The following is a 21,600-nucleotide window of genomic DNA, read 5'->3' as shown; positions in this document are numbered from 1 at the left end:
TGTTCTCAGTCTTCAGCTGGACTGAAGACGTGATGCCCTTCTGAGGTGGCAGGCAAGGGGCAAGGAAGTAGGTGTTCTCTGCCGCCTCCAGGATGTTTGGAGCACTGAGGTGCTATGACTGAGGGAAGGTATGGACCTTCCCCATGCCTGAACCGGCTCCCTGGGCTCCTGTCCTTCCCATTCCTGTGCCGTAGGGCTGATGTGCCTGTAACACATCATGTTGAGGTACTGCTTGGGCTTGTTGCACCACCGTGGGGCTGCAGGTCAGGGGTGTCACAGGAGTGAAGGGTTGGGGGGACCCCACTTCTCTGCAGTGGTGCTGGGGTCGGCATTCCCTTCCTATCCCTGTGGCTCTTCCTTTGGCAGGGAGCCAGTGACCACAGAGGAAGCTGAAGACTACTTTCAGGTTATCAGCAACCCCATGGACTTCCAGACTATGCAGAGCAAGTGCTCTTGCGGCAATTACCGCTCCGTGCAGGAGTTCCTCTCCGACATGAAGCAGGTGTTCTCCAATGCCGAGCGCTACAACCAGAACGGGAGTCATGTACTGTCCTGCCTGGAGAAGACAGAGCAGTGTTTGATTGACATGGTGCACAAACACCTGCCAGGCCACACGTATGTGCGCAGGAAGCGCAAGAAGCTCTCTGCCAGGTGCCAGGGACTGGAGGAGCAGGAAGGGGACAGTGAGTCAGAGCCCCTTGAACATTCCCGGGGGCGAAAAAGGAAGAAATGAGGGATGGGGAGGCTAGGGGGAGAGCCAGAGCTGGAGCAGGCCTTCTGGTGCTGCCAGGCAGTCGGATGGGTTGTCTGGAGGGAGTTGAGAAGCAGCGGGCACTTCTCTATTAATCCAGCCTTCCCTTGGGCCCATCCTAGTTTTAATTTTTCTGCAATTTCCTCAAATATTTCGTCATCCATTAAGTGGCGATGACTTAATGCTTCCTCCAAAATCCACAAAGCTCTTCACGAGTCTGTCCTGCCAGGAGGGGAAGGTGGGAGGGCAGGGGGAGGGCCTGGCCAAGCTTGGCTGAGCAGAGGAACACCAAGCCTGCTCCAGCTCAGGCACTGTCGGTTTCCTGGAATGAATCGCTTCCTCCCCTCTGCAAGCAGCTGGAGCGCCGTGGGACCGTCTGCTGCCAGTCATGTGAGCACACCAGCCTCAAGCTGGTGCAGGGGTGGGGTCGTGTTGCTCCACAGAAGGACTGGGTGCCATCAGGCCAATGGGCTACTTGGGCTTGTATGTATATATTTATATGGTGTTAATTCTGAGCCCTGATGCCGGGCTGCGTGGGGCGAGCAAGCACTTAGGTGTACCGCGGTCCGGCTTTCACCAGCATCCCAACACCACTGCTCCAGGGTGCTCCTGCTTTCCCTTGGGGAGCAATCCCTGGAGGTCTCAGTCCAAGGAGGGCTCTGAGCTCAGCTCCCCACCTGTACATGCCACCTGGACCTGCATGCCGTCATGCAGCCCTTTGGATGCCCCGAGTGCCAGCAGCAGACTGGAGAGTGTGACTGTCTGCACAGCCCAAGGAGAGCTCCAAGGCCAGGGGAGCAGCAGAAACATGTGCTATGTAACTTTTTAAATTAATTTTTTAGTTGAAAGTGGCTTGTTTCTAGCTGTGATCTTGTACAAAGAACACCTGTAAGATACCCTTGTCTTGCTTTGGCACATGTACAGTTTATATAAAATCGTGTTTGCTTTATATTTTCCCCCTCTTTAAAACTCATTTTCCTACCAGTAGCAGGAGTTACATCAGGGACTTTGGGGGGAGGAGAGGGGGATCCCAGTCCCTCTCAGCCACAATCTCACGACATTTTCTAGTAACACCCTCGTTCCTGTGCCACAGCCCAGCACCAGCTCCTGCTGTCCCACATGCTGACTTTTTCCCTAAGAAAGAGGTTTGTTTTCTCATTCTCTCTTCCTCTCCATCATGACCGGTTTGGATCATACAATCAGGGCTTGAACTTCTTATCCCAGAATTGTTTGATTTGGAATAAATGGGCTACGGGGCTGTTCAGTGCTGGTTTTATAAGAGCAGAAGCAGCTGCTGTAGCTCCTGGGATTTGAGAAGAAAAGAATCATTGATTACAAATTGCAGCCTAGTTTTATGAACTCTTTAGGTTTGGGGTTTTTTTAAAACAGGTATTTGTTTTCAGTTCTGGACTGTCGATGACTGCAGATGAGGCAGGTTTCCAGCCCCTTCCCTCTCCCCAGCCTCACGCCCTGCCCCACAGAATAGCACTGATGTTTGTATCTCGCACGTCCCTTCAGAGGCTGTTTTGTCCTGTTTCCTAGAGAACATTTCCTGCAGGTCCTATATGGTGGAACCTTTGGAACTGCACGTTTTCTAAAAATCAGTGTCATTTGGGGGGAGGGGGTTTCTGCGAAGGGCTGTACTTGTAATAAATTGGAAACTTAAGAATAAACATTATGTACTTGTGTTTGTAAACCTGGCTTGTGTGAGTTCTTTGTGGGTCCCTGTGTTGGTGTGGGATTGTCTGAGACGGCTTGCCTCTGCCTTCCCAGAGCTGCTATTGGACATTTCTGGAGGGCAAATGGAGCTGTGGAGTAAGGGAATGGTGAGTCAGGATCAGGTCAGCTTCTGAGACTGTGCTGGTGTGTTCTCACCCTCCCCAGGGACAAGGGAACAAGGCTGGGCTCTGCCTGTCCCTGGAGTGGGGAGTAGTCCTTCTTGGTCTTTGTCCCTTGCATGGTGCCAGTGTGCCAGTTGTCCTCCTGTTCCATTCAGGGTGGCACTGGGTACCCTTGGAGGGACTATGAAGGGTGATGGGGAGTTGGGATGTCTGTTCTTTCACCTCCCAAAGCCTCTTCCCTCCTCTTGGGGTGTGTTTTGCAACCAGAGCCATTCTTGCAGTAAGGATTATTGCTGCTGTGTCCCAGGCCCCCATCCTGACCTCCGGCAGCCCAGCAGGGACACTTGGAACTCCAAGGGCAGCACGGCTGGAGCAGTCATGCCCCAGTGCTCGTGACAGCTCGCAGCTGTGACACAATGGGTTTGGCCAAAGCTTTTCTTGTTTCTGCCAGGAGGATGAGGGTTCCTGGGTGTCTTCATCCTCGTTCTCACTCGATCTGAGTTGGGAGTGCTCCACCACGCCCCATACTGCTCAGCAGGGGAAATCCTGATGGGTTTGAGGGCTTGAAGGCTCTCGGCAATGGACAGATGCTGTTTTCCCTGGAGAAGCCTCATCCCTTCTCCACAGGAGGTGGTTTGGCTTGCTGTCCATGCAACAGGACCTGGGTGAATCTGAGTGACTGGGACATTTCCAGGCCTCAGCACGGAGATCTCGCAGCAGCATCTGCTCCAAGACCTTTTTGGAGACTTGCTTTTTATAGCAGTCCCTCCATGGCATCAGTGTCCTGTGCAGGGCTATAAATAGCTGTCCTCACACCTGGCAGGGCACTGTGGGGGCTTGGCGGGCAGCCGGGGCCCTGCTACCACCATCACCAGCCCTGCTGCACCCACTGCCTGCAACAAACACTGGGGGCTCCTATGATTGCTGGAGTTCCAGCGTGGCCTTGAGAAAATGAGGCCCAACTTTGGCCCCCTGGGTTTCCTCATAGCTTAATTCTCAATAATTAATTAATAGTCTGGGTAATGGGGTTTTGAGCACATTCCCAGAGCACAGTGGCTTTCCTTTTGCTACTCAAACCTGGAGGGAGTGTCTATCTATGTGAGGGTGGATAACCTCCATGGCTCAGCCAGGAGTGACAAGACTCCTCTATGCTGAGCTGGACCAGGACCTCAGGGTATCCTGGGCCCATTCTCACCCAGCTGGCAGCCCCAGCTCAGCCTCTGTAGCCATCCCATCCCACCCTCTGCACCCATCCCACTTCAGTCTCCACAGCCACCCCAAGCCAGGGGCTGCCCTGTGGGGCCTGGGCAGGGCTGAACCCCACTTGTCTCTTGCTGGGGGGCTTCACTGGAGGCAGGTGCTTGGTGCCCTTGGGGCTGCTCTGAGGAGGATGGAGATGGGATGCAGGGAAGAGCTTGGGGGGGGGGAGGGGGCGGGGGTACAGAGGGAGGCTGAGCCCCACAGCACGGGGTTGAATGAAGCTGTGACTAGGAGCCAGTGGTGTTCCTGGGCCAGTCCTTCCATGTGACAGCTCCGCTTTGCAACAGGCTCTGTGGAACTGTGTCCCGGCCATGCTCAGCTCTCAGGACTGGCAGCCTTCGGTGGAGCCAGCTGGGCTGCCGAGGCCGATAGTGGGCAGTGGTGGGTGCCGCTGGCCCCCCTCGGGCCCGATAGCAGGGGCCCGTTGGGACGGGTTATCTGGGTGAGCGCTCCAGAGGCAGCCGCTCCTTGGCAAGCGCTGGATGCTCAAGGGCAGCCTTGTCACCAGGGGTGCCGCCAGCCGGGCACCAGCACTGGGCCGCGTGCCTGGCGCACAAGGTGAGCCGAGCTGGCTCTGAGCTTAGCACCCGGGGCAGAACACAGGGAGAACATGTGGCCCTGTGCCCCCTTCCCAGGCAGCCCCCACCCAGAGCCATGCCCAGCTCCCCAGCTGGACTTTGGAGCCTGTCCCGCAGCCAATATTGACTCTCCTGCCCCAGGTCACAGCCCTTTTCTCTGCCCAAAACAAACCTTCCTGTGGCAGTCAAGGGAGCTCCAGAGGCTGCAGCCCACCAGTGCTGGGGACAGGTGGGGTCCTTGCCCTGGCACCATCATCACCACCACCAGCCTGGGGAAGGGGCTGGATGCCCACTAACACAGCCAGGGGTACCCAAACCTGGTGAGAGACCCTCGGTGTCCCCCCAGTGACACCACATGGGCACTGGGGACTCCTTTGCACCTTCACACCAGCTCATGGGGGAGGAAAAGGCTTTTCTCAGCTCAGTGACGCGACTTTTCCTGCCTTCCTGGCATGCCGGGGGTGGCAGGGAGAAGATTAAAGGTGCTTCACCGCATCAGTCCCCGCAGCACAAAGCCCTGGCACAGCTCGATGGTGGGTGAGGGGCCCCTACTCCAGCCCCTGCCCCCACTCCAGCCCTGGGGCGGAGTCTCGCCCCTGTCCTCCAGCCACAGTTTGATAGTCTGAGCCCTAAGGGCTTCGTCAGAACGGGGGCCGAGGGCTGTTGGGGTGAGCAGTGAGTGCCAGGTTGAATGCTGGAGAGAGGGTCTGTTGCTGGGTTGTTGCTACCTGGGCAAGGGTCGACCCTCCCTGGGGCCCAGCGCTGCCCAGACTGCAGGCTGGCTAATTAACAGGTAATGAGATGATGGACAAGTCTGCGCCTCACTAGAGCTGTGTTGCCCCTACAGCTCCTGCCTGCCACAGGCGCTGCGCTGCCTATGCCCCTGTCACAGCCCTCTGCCTGCTTCTCTTCCCCAGCACTGGGAACCCCCGGCACATCCCTGGGGACAGCCGGGCAAAACAGCCCCACCAAACCCCTGCAGAGACGAGCTGGCCCCTGCCAGCACCTCAGGATGTCTCGGGGAAGGGTGGGCAGTTCCCCTTCTCCGAGCCCCAGCAGAGTCACCCTCCTGTCTGCCCTGTGCCCGCCAGCCCCGGCTCCCCCCGCCAGCCCCGCCAGCACCAGCTGAGGCTTGAATTTCCCTCCGGACAATGGGGAAGGCGAGCTGGGATTGTAACCAGAGCGGGGGATAAATAAAGCTGCCCAGAAGTTTCCATTACCCGCACCTCGGGCTTCTGCGGGGGACATCAAAGCTGAGCCCTCTCTGCCCCAAGGTCCCGTGCCCCCAGCCCATCTCTCTGGCCCCTGGCCTGCCCCCTCAAAGCCCCTCAGCCGGGCACCGAGGCTCCGGCAGCCGATGGCACCGACACAAATCACCTTCAGAGCATGGAGTGGAAAAGATGATTCGTAAGTGTGACAGCACAGGAAAACCCTCCTCCTCCTCCTCTTCCTCCTCCTTCTTGCCGGGAGGTAGAACCGGCCCCAGGGAAGCCACGGAGGGGAACTGGATGGAGGCACCCGCTGGTACCATGCTCCTGCCAGAGACAGAGGCATGGCCCGGTATAGCTTGGCCCGACCCGAAAGCCCCTAAACTGGGGGGGGAGGCTCTTGGGGGAGCTCTTGACCCCCTGGAATCCCCACAAACAGCACCAGGCTCGGATCAAATAACACATCCAGGGTTTATTGTTTTTTCCATTCCTCGCAGCTAATGATCAAAAAAAAAAAAAAATTTAAAATAAATTACAGAATTAAATAAACACGGATGGATTATTCCTCTCCCTGCCCCATCCCCACCATCCCCCAAAGAAAGCGTTAGAAGAGTCACTGGATTTGGCAACAGCAACAACAAAACAACCTCTAGGAAAAAGCAGCTACTTGTCAGTGAGTGGTGCTGGGGGGGGGTCCCTCAGCCTCGCCCCCCTAAACCTGGGAGTGTCCCTCCTGCCCCCACACAGCCCTTGCCCTTGCCCCTTACCCGTGAGACCACTTCCCCTGGCGTGGGAGGCAGCCCTCCCCTCTAGACGTGAGTCGGGTTGTCCAGGTACGGGTCCGTCTTGGTCATGTGCAGCATGACTGTGGGGGCTTTGTAGTGGCAGTGGCCCCCGCCACAGCTGACCCCGCTGCAGGGCTTGCCCCGCGTCCTCATGCCCAGCCGCCTGTTGCACAGGCTCTGCCAGGTCTGCAGCGTTTTAGAGCTCCACACCCACACCCCACTGGTGATGCCCACCACCAGCGACATGAAAATCTTTAGCATGAAGACAGCCACAGTGGGCACCGAGGCCTCAAGGGAGCAGTTGGCGGCACGGCGGCCGGGCAGGCGCAGGCAACCGCGCTCCAGCGCCCGCAGCGTCCAGTAATCCATGTTCAGCCGCTCATAGAAATAGCAGACAATGACACAGGTGGCGGGGACAGTGTAGAGGATGGAGAAGACCCCGATCTTCACCATCAGTTTCTCCAGCTTCTCTGTGTTGGTGCCGCCCGTCTTCATGATCTTCCGGATGTGGAAGAGGGCAACGAAGCCAGTGAGAATGAAGGAGGTGCCGATGACTAGGTAGCAGGAGAGGGGGATGAGGACAAAGCCGGTCAGGGCGCTGACGTCCATGCTCCCCACATAGCACAGCCCCGTGAGCTCATCCCCTGCTACCTTCCGCATGGTGAGGATGACAATGGTCTTCATGGCTGGGATGCCCCAGGCGGCCATGTGGAAGTAGCTGCTGTGGGCCTCGATGGCCTCATGTCCCCACTTCTTCCCGGCAGCCAGGAACCAGGTGAGGGTGAGGACAACCCACCAGAGAGAGCTAGCCATGCCGAAATAGTAGAGGATGAGGAAGACAATGGTGCAGCCTGTGCTCTCCAGCCCCTCCTGGATGATGTAGAGCTCACCATTCTCCCGGTCGCAGGCGATGTTCTCGGCCCCGGCCACAGAGCGGATGATGAAGGCCACAGAGTAGACGTTGTAGCACATGGAGAGGAAAATGATGGGCCTCTCAGGGTACTGGAAGCGGTGGGGGTCAAGCAGAAAAGTGAGGACGGTGAAGGCAGTGGAGACAAAGCAGAGGGTGGACCAGACAGCCATCCAGATGAAGGCGAAGTCCTTGTCCTCCCGGGACCAGTACACATCCACCCCGGGGGAGCACCTGGGTGCACACGAGAGGCTCTTCTCCACGTACTGGAACTTCTCAGGGTTGTCACAGGCCCCCAGTCCATTGGGTCCCTGTCCCTCAGTAGCTGTGCCAGGTGGCCAGGGCCGGGGGGCCACGGGCAGCATCCCCTGTCCCTTATGTGGCTCGGCAGCCGAGGCATTTTCAGGGGCCTCCATGCAGAGGGCATTGGGGTCGTTCTTGGTGGGCAACCTGCCGCAGTCAAGTGACTCAGGCCAGCCGAAATTGAACTGTTCCATGATGGGGACGCACTTGTGGCGGGCCTGCTCACACATGGGGCGGCAGGCAGGGATGCTGGCGCTCACCTGGTCAGTGCACATGGGTGCGTAGAGGGAACAGAGGAAGAAGCGCAGGTGAACGTGGCAGCCGTACTCCACCAGCGGGGCGAACTCATGCAGCTTCAGGGCGGCCTCACGCTGGCTCTCGTGCCCCAGCAGGTTGGGCATGCGGGTCAGGTTGTACCCGATCCCCCGGCACATCGGGATGTCCACGGGCTGGCACCGCGCCGCGCGCCCCCGCGGGCCCTCCAGCCCCGCCAGCTCCAACCCGCGACCGCCCACCCCAAAATGCCACAGCACCCACAGGGCCACCCGCAGCCGCGCCGCCGCCATCGCCCGCCGCCCGCACCGGCCCCGCGGCTGCTACAGCTCCGCCATCGCCCGGCCACGCTGCCCTTGCCGCCACGGGGCCGATCGCTGCGGTGCTGGAGCCGCCGCGCCGGGGCAGCCCCCGGCCCCGGCCCGCGCCATGCGGCGGCGGCCCCGCCGAGCGCCCCGCGCCGCCCCGCGCCCGCCGACACCGACAGCGCCCGCCGAGCGCTCCCGCCCCGCCCCGCCCCGCTGGGCGTGTCCGGGGGGCGGACGGGACGGGGAGGGGCGGGGGGCGGGACCCACGCGGGGAACGGGCACTGGAGCTCCCTGGCACTGGGGACACGCGGGCGGGGGAAACGCAGTCTCCCCCCCCACAGACACACACACACGAACACTTACACAGGTACAGGTGCACACGTGCGCTCTCGTGCACACACTAATAAGCACGTGTCCATGTGCAAACACACGTAACACACACGCACACGCTGTCACACATTAATACACGCACACACGTGTACATACACGCATGTGCACACCCTTACATTCACATGCCCGCGCACACACACTATCGCACATTATCACACACTAAAACACACTAACACATACACGCAGGCGCATGCACACACTAATGTGCACTAACACAGACATATCTACACACTAATGTGCACACGCACACACATATTAACACACATGTCCATACCGTGTGCACGTCCACGTGCACGCACACATACGCTCACATGCATATGCCCACACACAGGTACGCAAGCACAAACACGCTAACACATGCACGCACACACACACATACAAGCACACACACTAACATACACATGCACATATACTCACAGACAGACACACGCGCACGTCCACACACTGCCAGACAGGTCCCGCACACCCACAGGGGCGTGCACTAGCACATGTGTGCACACATACACCTGGGCACAGCAATACACCGTGACCTCACCGCTGCCCAGACCCGGAGGGTGCTGCCAGGCCCCCGTGCGCCTGCAGGGTGTTCGTGAGCGGCTGAGCACACCTGGGCACACCTGGGCACACCCCAGGGGCTTGCTGTCCCTGGGGGAGGGACCCTCTCCCCGCAGGGTGAAGTCCCTCAGTTTGGGAACGCAAACTGCCACTTTTGGTCCCGCCACTGAGAACTGGGGAACTCACAGCACGTGGCACAAAGTGCCTGTGCCCCTGGGGTTGGGGACGTGGTGGGACAGTGGGGACTCCAGGAAATGGCTCAGCTCCAGTGCCCACAGCATAGGACAGGAGAGCCGTGTCCCCGGCTGAATGACAATTCAGGACAGGCACAGGGCAGAGGACAGCAACGTCACTGCAAGGCCCGGGCAGCTCCTGGGAGGTGACACAAGTCAGGGTGGTCAAGGCGGGGCTGTCAGACCCCAAAATCCAATGTCCCACTCACAGGGTGACAAAATACATCCAAGGCATAGGGAGGTGTTAAAAACACTCTGGGGGTGACAGCACCCCTGAGAGGCTTTGCTGCACAGGCCACCATCACAAGGTGCCACCAGCAGCCCCCCACTCCTGGGAGCTGCCCATCCCAGGTCAGCCCGGATTGCTCTGTGCCATCTCCAGCACCCGTTTGGGAGCAGCTCGTCCACCCTAGGGGTGATTCCAGCAGGGTCCCGAGGGACACCCGGCATCCAGTGCCTGGCTGGCGCCAGGGGGTCCGGGCATCCCGCCATTCCCAGGCATTCCCACAGCCCTGTGATTTCTTTAGTAACAACATAACAACCTGTCAGCGCGGCCCCTAATCGCTGACACCCACTGTGCAGGATCTAAACATCCCGGTCCGGCGCTACAGGGAAATTCCATGGGAGCTGCTTATCAGCCATGTAATGGAGGAGGAGATAAGGCGTCACCCTGGAATTTCCCGGTAACACGGGGTGTCTGCACACTGGGCTCCAGGGCCCTGGGAAAGGGGTTATTGGGGGATATTTGGGATTATCTGGGATGTTGGGAGGGCTTTGTCACCTTGGCCACCAGCTCTGAGTGGTTCCAGAAGTCACTGTCCCATGTACCCAGCAACACGGAGCAGCTTCAGGGGACTTCGTGCTGTGGGTTAGGGCCACGCGCACTACGAAATGGCTGTTTCAGGGTATTTTGTGCTGTGGTGCAGTCCTGGGGAAAAACTGTCATGCATGGCTGAGCAGCAAAGTGATGGGGATGGAGGTGGCACCTGCAGTGTGCTGGGAGATTTCCCTGGTCCCTCATCCCTCCACCCGCAGTGCGCTGGGACCTTTCCCTCGGTCCCTCATCCCTCCACCCCCAGACCCAGGGCATGTGTCCTGTGTGAGGTGAGGGACCCAAGGCTGCCACTGCCACCACTCCAGGGCACCCCAAACACAGCTCTGGTCACTGAGGCTTCACTTCAAGGAATTGTTTGCTAAGGAAAACTGGGAAGCATGACCTGGAAAACCTGAAACGTCGCTGACCCAGGCCTGGTTGCCCAGTGAGGGTCCTGGATGGGTGGTGGGCATAGGCAGGGGCTGGATGAGACCTGGGGTCTTAGCCCCACCTTCCTGGTTCATCCCCTTGGATGTCCTCCCACCTTCCAACCTGGGCTGTGAAAAGTTAAGGGGTGGGGGGGGGAAGGGGGCTGCACAAATAAATGTATTTTAATTTAATTTTGCTTTAATATGTAAAACTGTTGCTCTTGGCTCCTGTTACTGAAGACTGGCCAAGAGCAACACAAGGATTTTTGGAGTCAAGGAGCTCCTTGTAGAGGTGTGGCTGCCCCTCACCTCTGCCCTGCACCTTGGGGGGCTCCTCCCTCACCCCATCCCCCTCAGGTACTCCCTGGGGCGCCCAAGCCCTGCCTGAGCCTCAGGGACCTGCAGTGGCAACAGCAAAAGAGCAAAGGAACCTTCCCGGAGCTTCATCTCACCCCAGAGGTGGGCAGGGGGTACCGGGAGGTACCACCAGCACCCCAAGCCTTGCCCTTGCATTGCCCCACTGCCTGTGCCTGATAGAGAAGCGCCCTGTCCCTGCCTGCCCGCACGCCCGGGGAACGCGGGGACGGGAGTGGGGACATCCCGGCCATGCACAGAAGCCGAGATCTCCAGCAGGTCTGGGAGCCCCACAGTGAAAACAAGAACCCCAGGTAGAGCAACAGAGAGATTTACGGTTTTGGAAGTGGCCCTGCGCTGTGGATCCAAGATCAATAGCATGAAGAAAGGGCTCTCAGAACTGCACAGGAATCCTGCCCGCGAAGCGGCCAGGCAGGCGAGCGGGACGGATCGCCGGAGCCCGGGAGCCTGTGGTTCCTGGCAGAGCTTTGCCCCATTTCCTTTCTTCCCGTCAACAGCGCCTGAAACCTGTGCGAGAGCCTCGGCAAGGGGAGTGGATGGAGGGAAAAAATACGCTGGCTGCCCGCCCCCGGGTACAGGGGGGCTGCAGCAGTACCCCTCTGGCTAGCCATGGGAGGGGGGACGGTGTCTTCATGGGGGGAAGGGCTTGGGGGATCCCCTTGGCACCAGAGGTAGGGACAGCCCTGGTGGAAGTCAGGGAGGGGGCAGTGGAGGTGGGGAGGAGGTGATGGAGCAGAGGAGGGAGTGGTGGAGCAAGGGAGGGCATGGTGGAGGTGGGGAAAGGGCGATGGAACAAGAGAGGAGGCAATGCATGTGGGGGAGAGGGAGGGGAGAGAGGATGGGGAAATTGAACTGGGTGAGTGATGGAGTAGGGAAGAGAGTTATGGAGGTGGGGAGGGAGCAGTAGAGTAGAGGAGGGGGTGATGAAGCTGGAGAGGGGGCAACAGAGCCTGGGAGAGGGTGATGGAGCAGCGAAGGGAGTGATAGAGCAGGGCAAGGGAGGAGGTGATTGATCCAGGGAAGAAGTGATCGAGCTGGGGAGAGGGCAGTGAAGGTTGGGAGGGTCAGCAGGACAGGGGAGGGGGCAATAGGGCAGGGGATCGGAAGATGGAGTTGGGGAGTGGGCAATGGATTTGGGAAGGGGTGATGGAGCTGTGGCAGGACTGTGGGTGCTGCTCTGCCCAGCCTTGGCCAGAGCAGCAGGACTTGTTGCAGGGAGGTGAGGGGCTCCATGCCAGCACTGCCCTTGCCTCTGCCCTGTCGAGTCCCAGCTCCCCAGTGGTTCCAGTTCCCACCAGTGCCTGGCTCGTAGAGAGAGGCAGGGGCTGGGGTAGGGAGAAGAATCCACCTTGCAAGGACAGGCCATGTCCAGGGTAAGCCAGGGCTCCAGGCACCCTGTGCCCTCCCTGCCAGCTCGGAGGTGGGAGATAGCACAGTCCTGCAGGGATCTGGGAGGGATAATTTTTCCCTTCCTGAAGAATTTCACAGGAATAGCTGTGCAAAAGGCCAGTGGCTTCAGTTTCAAAGGGATGCCAGTGCCAGGCCAGATGGGCTGCTGAGCAGGTGGAGGGGTCCATCCTGGGAGCAATCCATGGGGCTGTGGGCTGGCACCCACCCGGCCAGAGAGGCAGATTACCCCTGCCCTGGCCACCATCTCCTTGGGGACACCAGGAGCACCACCAGGAGTGATCCTCAAGCCCGAGCTCCTCCTACCCCTGGGCACAATCCTGTGCGATGCCAATGCACACGCGTGTGCAACAGACTGTGCTGTCCACAGGGCAGCTGATCTCTGTGCCCCTGGGCAGGTTCTGTGCCATGGGCAGGTGCAGTAGTGGGGGAAGATGGGGATTTTGGGATCTGGTCCCCAAACAAGCAGGTGGAGCACAAACAGTGTCCCTTGGCAGTGTCTCCAGGCAGTGCCCCAGTCACCTCCTGGCCTCTGGTTCCGTGCAGGTGTTTGTGGTTACAACCCAGCCCATGGGCCACCCTGCTGTGGCCAGGACTCAGGGACACAGGCTGACATGTGTGACATTGCCAGGGATGCTCACTGCAGCCTTGTCACCCCATCACCCTGCAGCTGGGGAGCTGTGGGTCCTGCTGCCAGCCAGCCCCCCTCCCCAGCCCTGGCCACAGGATCCCTGGGCCGTGGCGTCCCCATTCACACAGCAGTGACATGAAGCAGGGAGGAGACACACAGGTCAGGGCATGACCCTACCCCCAGGATCCCTGGGAGCCTGAGGGACCGGCACAGGGATGGGGACCACATGCAGCTGTGGGACTCAGGGGATGGGGAAGGAGGACAGTGATGTGTCCCAGTGGAGCCCTTGTTGGGAGAATGAGGAATGAGAAAGGACAATGTCCCCACCTCACCCCCAGTATTTCAGCTGGTGAGTGTGGCGGTAGCACAAGGGGCTGCTTTCAGCCTCTGGTGGCACTGAGACACTTGACACCAGCAGTGGGGACCTCTCCCATCAAAGGGGATCCGGGACTGAGCCACATCCCACCCTCAGCCACCTCGCTCACCCCTGCAGACCCCTTCTGGGGGACAAGAGCCAGGTGAGTCTTGGCAACAGCCATTCACTCTGAACCCTACTAATGGCAGCAGCTGCAGATTGGAGCAGCTGCCTGAGAGAGGCAGGTGAAGGGCTGGAGTTCCCTCCCAGCTGGCTCAGCCCTGGGAAGAGCTGCTCATACAGCCCCGTGCCAGGTCATGGGGCCACTGTGTTCCCCCCCAGCTGATCTTCAGTGCCCACCTCTGTTTCCTGGCAGCCCAAGGATGGGCCGAGGAGGTTCTGTGTTCTGGAAGCAGGCTCCGAGGTGCTCCCAGACAACATCCCAAGCCAGCACAGGAGCCCTTTCACCCCCAGCCCCACTTGACCCCTGAAGTGAGGTTTCTTCCCCAGGATGCCCCATCCTGGGGTGGGTGCCGGCACCAGGTCCCGGTGCTCACACACACACTCAGCCCTTTCTTCAGCCTCAGCCACAGGCTCGGTGCTGGCAGGAGGCTCCATGCTGCACAATGCGCCTCCTTGTTCGCCCGGCCCAGGGCTGGCTTGTGGGGAATGGCAGGGAATCGCCTCCGTTTCCTGCTGGAGTTTTATTACATTCACCGTATAAATAAATAAATACGATCCAGAGGAGAAGGGAGAAGCACGGGGCAGGCTGGAGCCAGAAAGGACGTGGGCTGGGGCTCAGCCCCACAGCACCAGGACTGGGGGCATCCTAGGAGGGGGCAGGGGATGCCCCATAGCAGCTGTGTCCTGGGATGTCCATGCTCCCTGGTCCCTCACGCCTTTCCAAGGAGCAGCAAAATCCAGGAGGCAACCACCCGGTCAGGGACTGTGGCCACCAGCCCCGCTACTTGACTGGAGGAAAAACCTTCTCCCAAGCAATTTGGGAAGAGTGGGAGCCCCCTCAAGCCCTGCTGCCCCCTGATGAGTGAGTTGCTGTGGCACACTGAATGGTGCCATAGGCCAAGAACCTCTGCAAAGGTTCAGGCTTTTGTGGGCTCACAGGCTGGACACAGTCAAAGCACCCCCTGGGAAGAAAGAACTTCCTTACAGAGCTGAGCCACAGCCCACTGTACGCTGCAGGAGCAGGGAGGGCTCTTGGAACCTGCTGGAAATGGCTTTATCACACCATTGACTTGACCAAGCTTCCCACGTGGTTGCCAAGACCAACCACATGGCTACAGTGCAACCCCAAGGCTCTGTCACCTGCCACCTCCCCTGGGTGTCCCACAGCCATGGAGGGCTTTCTCCAGACCTTGCCTGCTGGCAGTGCCATTGGTGCTGTAGTTCTCCAGCTGCATGGACCAGGCGGAAGAATCCTGGCTTTTCCAGGGCTCTTGGGTTGGGTTGGTGTCAGCTCCCCCACCACAGCTCAGCCCAAGTGCAGGGAGAAGGTGGGAGCAGCCCCAGCTCATGCTCTCCTGTCTTTGATACCTCCAGGTGAGTATTTCTCTTCTTGCCAGTTACTGGACAGAGTTATCAGTGATGGGAAGCCCCATATCGCATTTCTCCCTTTCTTTCCAGGCCCCAAACACCTTCTAGTGGGTGGCATCCCAGTCTATGGCAGGAAGTTGGAACAAGAGGATCTTTAAGGTCCCTTCCAATCCAAACTATTCTCTGATTCCATGGAAGCAGCCCATGTTCAAGCATCATCCTAATGGTTCCTACCCAAGGCTGGGCCACTCCTTGCTCTGGACAAACCATCTGGCACCAGCATCCTCCTCCCTAAGCTGGTTCCTCCTTGCGTTACTACCTCTTCTCCTCCTCTCCATGTGGAGAACACTAGGAGATCCTCACCTCTCACCTGGCCAGAGGAGGAAGGAGAAAGTTCCTCAGACATGTCAAAGCTGTTCACCAGAGAGCTGCCACAGTGCAACAATTCCATCCCCACCTTCCCTGGGCCCTCTCTGGAGAGGAACTGCTGTGAACGAGCTGCGGCTCAAGGACCTGAATTTCCCAGAGCCTCATTTCTCAAAGAACAGAGCCTAATGTCCTGGCAGCGCCAGCTCAAGGGACACAGAATTTTGACAAGTTTAGGGCAAAGAATTTTCTGCTCTGCTGGAGATGGACCCAGAGCCCTTCTCTCCCTCTGCCTTCCATTACCCACATGGTTTGGGTTCATGTCCAAATGGGAGGTTCCTGATGGGTCACTTTGCTCTTCATTCTCACCAGCTGGTCAGATGGGCTCTGACACCCCTCAGGGATCAGAAAACCCCTCACCTGCCTGGCCCCCCCAAACACTCCACTGGGGAGTTCAGACCTGATCCCAGTCTCCCTGGGGGAGATGGGATTTAGGCACAGGGAATCCAAACCAGCAAAGAATTACACCCCAGATGACCCAAGTGCAACCCCAAGTGTGTTCCAGACAAGCAAGGTGACCTCTTGCCATTGCCCACTCAGACCAGTCAGGAGCATGTCAACTCTCTCACCTCCCCAGGGCACCCATCCCTTGGGGCAGCACTGGTGGATGCAGGCAGGGAGCTGGAGGGGTGCATCCCACCAGGGAAGGACTTTTTACTTGAGCGGCACCAGTGTGACCTACTTCTATCTCAAAAACATCCTTATACACCAAGATCTCTGAAAATATTCAAAAACCCAAAGTTTAACAAAGAAAGCAAGCAGCACCATGGTGGGTGAGTCAGCTGCTCCTTTTCTTTTCCAAAAAACAGCTTCACAAGATGGGGCAGTGCCTTGTCAGGTCCATCATCATCATCACGGCACCAGGAGCTCAAAACAGCAACTTGGAGTGGAAACCCTCAGGTATGTCAAACAAAAACACGATTCCCCGTTCGCTGGCTAATCCTGTTCTCCTCGAGGGGGAAAAAAAACACAAAGCTCCCAGATTTATTCAGCCAAACTCAGCACTTTTGGGTTTTGCTGATGGTGTCTAAATATAGTTTGTGAGAAACAAATAATCTTTCAGGGATTTTTGCTACCTCCATCTCTCCAACCATCTTGTTTAAAGGTCAGCGGCTGCAGTGAGGGCTCTCTGGCATCATTGGGCAGGAGCCTGGAGGAAATGAGCTTTTTGATGTGTCACCAAGGCTGTGAGCTTGGTCACCCATCCCTGGTCTCCTCCAGCAGTGCTGGGGTGGGCTCTGGGGTGACTCCTCTCTGTCCCCATTCCCAAGTCCAGCCTGTCCCTCTCCGGGCCCTGCAAACAGCACCAATTTCCCCAGAATGGGCTGGTCACTGGAGGAGATGGGCAGGGAAAAAGCTATTATTGGGGAGGCCGACAGCTGGAGGTGACATCCCTGGAAATGTTCAAGGTCAGGTTGGATGGGGCTTGGAGCAACCTGATCTAGTGGAAGGTGTCCCTGCCAATGGCAGGAGGTTGGAACTGGATGGGCTTTAAAGTCCCTTCCAACTCAAACCATTCTGTGATTCCATGATCTCATCCCAGAGCAGATCCCAGCTCCCTGGGTGCCCTGCTGAGCATCTTCCTCTGATGTTCCTGCAAGTTCCTGGTTTTGCCCTGCCCCAGGGTACTCTGAGTTATCTTTCCCCTCTCACCATCCCTAATCCTGCCCTGTTCCATGGGAAAAGAGCCATGGGCAGGGAGTTGTTGCTGGCTGGAGAGCTGAAGGTCCCACCAGCTCTCCATACTCCCAGAATCCAGGGCTGGAAAACAAACATGCCTCCAGGTCTGCAGCAGAGCCTGGCCTGAGGGAACACCACATCCCATGGCCTGAGGAAATGTCACATCCTATCATCCCGCTGTGGCTGCCTGAGGGTTGTGTTGGCAGCACTCTGGGCAGAATCCAGCTGCCCTCTTAGGTGAGTCCAAGTGTCTCTGCAGCCAGCTCATGGCTCCCAGTAATACAGGTTTGCTGCAAACACCCCAGGAGCAGCAGTGAGGTGTCTGAGTGGGATTTGGGATACCTGTGTGCCATGAGGGATGGCCTTGGGTGGGAGGGAGCTGCAGCACTGCAGCAAACCTATGTCCAGCTCTGTGCTCCATGTTCTGGTGGGTCCCCTGGCACCTCTGTAGCATTCCCATCACACATCAGCCCCAGGGGTGCCAGCCCATCCCATGAGAGCTGAAGGCCAGCCTGTGATGCTGCTCTGCTTCCCACCAAACTCCTGTCCCCAGCCACCCTGAGTGGGGACACTTCTCAGATCCATCGGGTTTTGGTGTGTGCCCATGTCCATGTCCCTGCCATGGGCTCTGCCCTGGCAGGCAGGGCACATCCCAAAGCCCCCAGCGGCCCCACTCCCCTCCCCTCCCACCACATTTTCCACTCTCACAGCAAACCTCCAGTGCAGGAAAATGTGAGGCCATGGAAAACTAAGCCCGTCCCTGTCAGCCAGGCCACATTCCTCCTTCTCCTCCTCCTCCTCAGCCCCTTGACTCTCAAACCACAGGTTGTCCAGTTCTGGGATCTCCAGTGTCCCACCCCAGCTGGTTGCCCACTCCCCCTGTGCCGGACTCAGAGCACCCCGAGCTGAAGTGAGCCTGTTTTGGGGCTCACTGAGGGTTTTGTGGAGCAGCCAGAGCTCCAAGGGTGAAAGTGCTGCTGGTGAAGCCCCAGTGGTTACCCCATCCACCTTTCCCTGTGTTGCTCCAAGCCCAGGCCCTGCATCAGTTCCAGCCTTCCTGACCCCACACTTGGGACTGGTCCCTATGGCATCTGGCACGTGAGGCCAGGGAGACACCAGTCTCCCTTGCCTCTGGCCTCACCAAGGGGAGTAGAGCTGGGAATCAACATGTCCCTGACTCTTCCACACTGGAATGACCACAATCTTTCCCTTCTCATTCCTGACCCAGGTCAATATTCCACCCTCAGCTTTCAGACCTATGTGCAAAATCTGAAGTCTCCCTTTGCCCACATAACTCCAGAACCTTCTCTACTACCTTCTCCAGGATCACCCCCCAGAGCCTGTCAGGCACAGTTCCTGACTGGCTTTACACAAGAGGATGCTCCGTACTGTGGGAGGCAGGGGAGGCACGAGGATACACTGAACACAAGATGTGCATGGGAAGGGGTGGACGAACCAGCAAAACCCTGGCGAAAACAGCTCAAATCTGATTTATTTTTTCCCAAAACCTGGAAAAAGAAGTGCAGGAACATCAGAGAGCTCCCACTTCCCTGCCAATGTCAGGACCAGGTGAGAGGTTGAGGATGCATAAGCTGGACCCCTCCCAAAGAGCATCCTTACCTGGGAGCTGCATCATCCCCAGGGAGCTCCCTTGGGCCCTGCTTGGATGGGAATGCTTCTGTCAGCTCTGGAGCCACAGCTGTATCCTGAAACAAATGCTACTTGTTCCCAGTTAAGGACAGACCTTGGATACTCATCAGCACATGGTACCAGCCCTAATGAGTTTCGCAGGATGGCTGGGAATGGGGGCAGTGGAGCTGGGGAAGGCCCCTGCTGCTGGTGTCTGCCCCGAGAGGGGAGATTTGTGTCTATGCTGCTTTCAGGGAAAGGGAAAACGAGCTTTGGGCTCCCCTGGGCTTTCATAGCAGCTCCTTGAGGGATGGAGCAGGGATGTGGGGGTCCCCTGGGATCCCAGTGCCCCATAGCAGTAGTGCAACGGCCAGCCCAGGGGACCCTTTTGCCCTGGCCAGTGTCACCCCCACCTCCCCCTGCTGTGATTGGCTGTCTTAGAGCATCCCGAAAGTTCCTGGGGCCAGGGCTGGGATGGCACAACCCCACAGGCAGCCCCAGCCTGGGATATTCCCAGCTCGACTGGGCTAAGGACATTAAGTGATGGCATCAGGGGCTGCATGACCCTGCAAAACCACCCAAATATGGCAAACAACTGAACCTTGGCTGGGTTGTGGGTGCCCTTCAAGGAACTCAGGCAAGAGGGAAGCAGAGCTGTTTCCCCTGGATCCCAAAGGCTGAGCCAGGCTGGATGCTGTGCGTGTGATACCACCCTCACTGCTTCTGCAGCTTACAGGGATTTTCCCAAAGCTGGAGGAAAAAACTTTACAGAAGCTGCAAAGTCATGAAGAGCAGCAACACAAGATGGCAATATGGGGGTCCAGCTGCACCCGATGCCCTCAAACCCACCCAAGAGAGAACAAGCTTCCAAAACCTGGCAGATGCTGGAAACACTTTCAGCACTGAATGGGGACACATGGGAATCCCTGTGGCTGGGTCCCAACTTTGCCGGAGGGGTTTGCACCTGGAAACACCAGCCCAGGGCACTGGGAGCCCCTGGGAGCATCTGCTCTTCTTGGTGGGGATTCCCCTTGGTGACCACAGTGTGGGGAGGTGAGGTACCCCCAATCACCCTGTAAGCAACAGCCGCCTCCTCCATTACCCAGCCAGCACTGCCGGCACGCTGGGGAAGAAAGGAATTTCTGTGTAAATCCCATTTACTGTTGGGTTTCTCACTTCCCGTCCAGTAGACAATCCCAGCCCTCAGCGCAGCACTGCATGAAGGGGTGGTTTAATGTATTTTTGGAAGGAGAGGAAAAAAAGGCCCTCTCTGAAAAGAGCCTCTTTCAGCTAATAATGAAGTGAATATTATATTAAGAGTGAAAACATATTCAGGGGAACTTAGAGAGGGAGACAGAAAACCTTTTCATAACACTCTGGCCACAAACACAACTGCCAATTAAACTGGCTTCGCTCTCCGGCTGGTGCCAACACAAACGAGGGGCCAGGAGCAGAGCACGGAGCTGGCGTGTTCCGTGCCCGGTTGGGCTTGGCCATGGCTGGCAGCACAGAGGGGTTTCTGCTTCCATGACTTTCAGAGCCAGCCACTGGAATAAAAAGGTGTGAATCCCTTGTTCTGACCTGGGGAACAGACGCCCAGTGAGGTGAGGGACTCCAGTGCCATGGGAGCTCCTGGGTCCTGTCCCAACCCAGAAGAACAGTGTGCCTAGTGACTCAAGGGGCTCCAGAACCCTAGGGAGTCCTCTGCCCCTATACCAATCCAGGGGATCCAGTGCCATGGGGACCCTTGGTCCCTGCCCACAGCCTTCCCACTGCCCTGTCAGCAGCACAGGGGTGGTGGCAGCTGCTTGAGCCCCCAAGCCCCTGGGATCAGCAGGATTGCTCCTGGCCATGGGGAGGGTGCTGAGTAGCCACCCAGGCTGAGCTGATGGGACCTGCATGCATGCCAGGAAGGTTTGGAGAGGTGCTGCATCTCCCACTGCAGCACCCTGTGTCTCGGAGGAACCCTGTGACCAGCCTGCATTGTAACAGAAGTGCCACAACCTGGAGCACCTTCCAGCATCCCTATTTCACATGCCCTGGATGTCTCAGCCCAGATTTAGCACAGCCATCCCATGTTTTGGTTGCCTGCCAGCGGTCTCAGCCCACCCTTGTCCCTGGCAGAGCACAGCCCACAGCGTGGGGGGCACAAGGACACCCACCCACACGATCCAGGATTTCTGCACCAACTGCCAGTGGAGGGAACAGGCAGGGAGTGGGATCTCACTGCCCTTAGGTGTTCTTGGGGGGCAGTGGTACACAGGGGAGGAGAACATGATGGGAGACGCTCAGATGACATACAGGGGTTGTGATTCACACTTCACAGAGGCTTTACCTTTGCAGCCCACGGAGCTGCTGGATTGATGGGTTGACGGTACGTGACATTTCAGGTTTGGATAAACAACCATGCCAGGAAAACTTCACCTGAGATCAGATAATCTTGGAATTGAGCAAACCCAGCACAGCTGCAGCGTTGCAGGTTGATATTTGATAAACCCAAACTGGAAATACAAGACCACTGCAGAGCTGGGACCAACCCTCAGAACAGCTTCTTCGGGGAACACACTGAAGATGTTTGTCAAAACCTATTTTATGGAAGGGGGAAAGGGAGGCATTTTGGCCAAAATTAAAAATTCCAGTAGGAAACTTTTCTCCAAGTCGGTATTTTTTGACTACCAACCCAGAAGTGTGGTTCTCTGTAGAGATTTTTGTCTCTTTTGCTCAAGGACTAACATTTCTGCTTTAATGCCAAGTCAGGATCCAAACACACCTCTGATTTTGCCCACAGGCTAAAAGATTGTATTTCATTCTTTAATAACACACACACACACAAAAAAAAAAAAGCAGCTCAGGAAAGTAGTTTTTGGCCCTAACTTGGTAAATAAAAATGGAAAAATGCACTTCAGCAA

General features: G+C 57.7%; 2 protein-coding genes across 2 annotated transcripts in view; one reads left to right on the top strand and one right to left on the bottom strand.

Moving 5' to 3' along the window:
- The window catches only part of BAZ1B (bromodomain adjacent to zinc finger domain 1B), a 44,161-nt gene extending 41,714 nt beyond the window's left edge, over positions 1-2,447 (top strand). The window contains exon 19 of the mRNA XM_032129733.1: positions 367-2,447. Coding sequence (XP_031985624.1) covers positions 367-733 — 367 coding nt within the window. The 3' untranslated portion in view covers positions 734-2,447. The remainder of the gene's footprint in view (positions 1-366) is intronic.
- A 3,643-nt stretch (positions 2,448-6,090) lies between these two features.
- FZD9 (frizzled class receptor 9) lies at positions 6,091-8,404 on the bottom strand. Its single transcript, XM_032130244.1, has one exon. The coding sequence runs from the start codon at positions 8,200-8,202 to the stop codon at positions 6,448-6,450; it is 1,755 nt and encodes a 584-aa protein (XP_031986135.1). The 5' UTR covers positions 8,203-8,404; the 3' UTR covers positions 6,091-6,447.
- Between the last annotated feature and the right edge of the window lie 13,196 nt (positions 8,405-21,600).

This window comes from Corvus moneduloides, chromosome 20 (genome assembly GCF_009650955.1).
Source record: "Corvus moneduloides isolate bCorMon1 chromosome 20, bCorMon1.pri, whole genome shotgun sequence".
NCBI lineage: Eukaryota > Metazoa > Chordata > Aves > Passeriformes > Corvidae > Corvus > Corvus moneduloides.
This window is presented reverse-complemented; position numbering and strand designations above follow the sequence as displayed.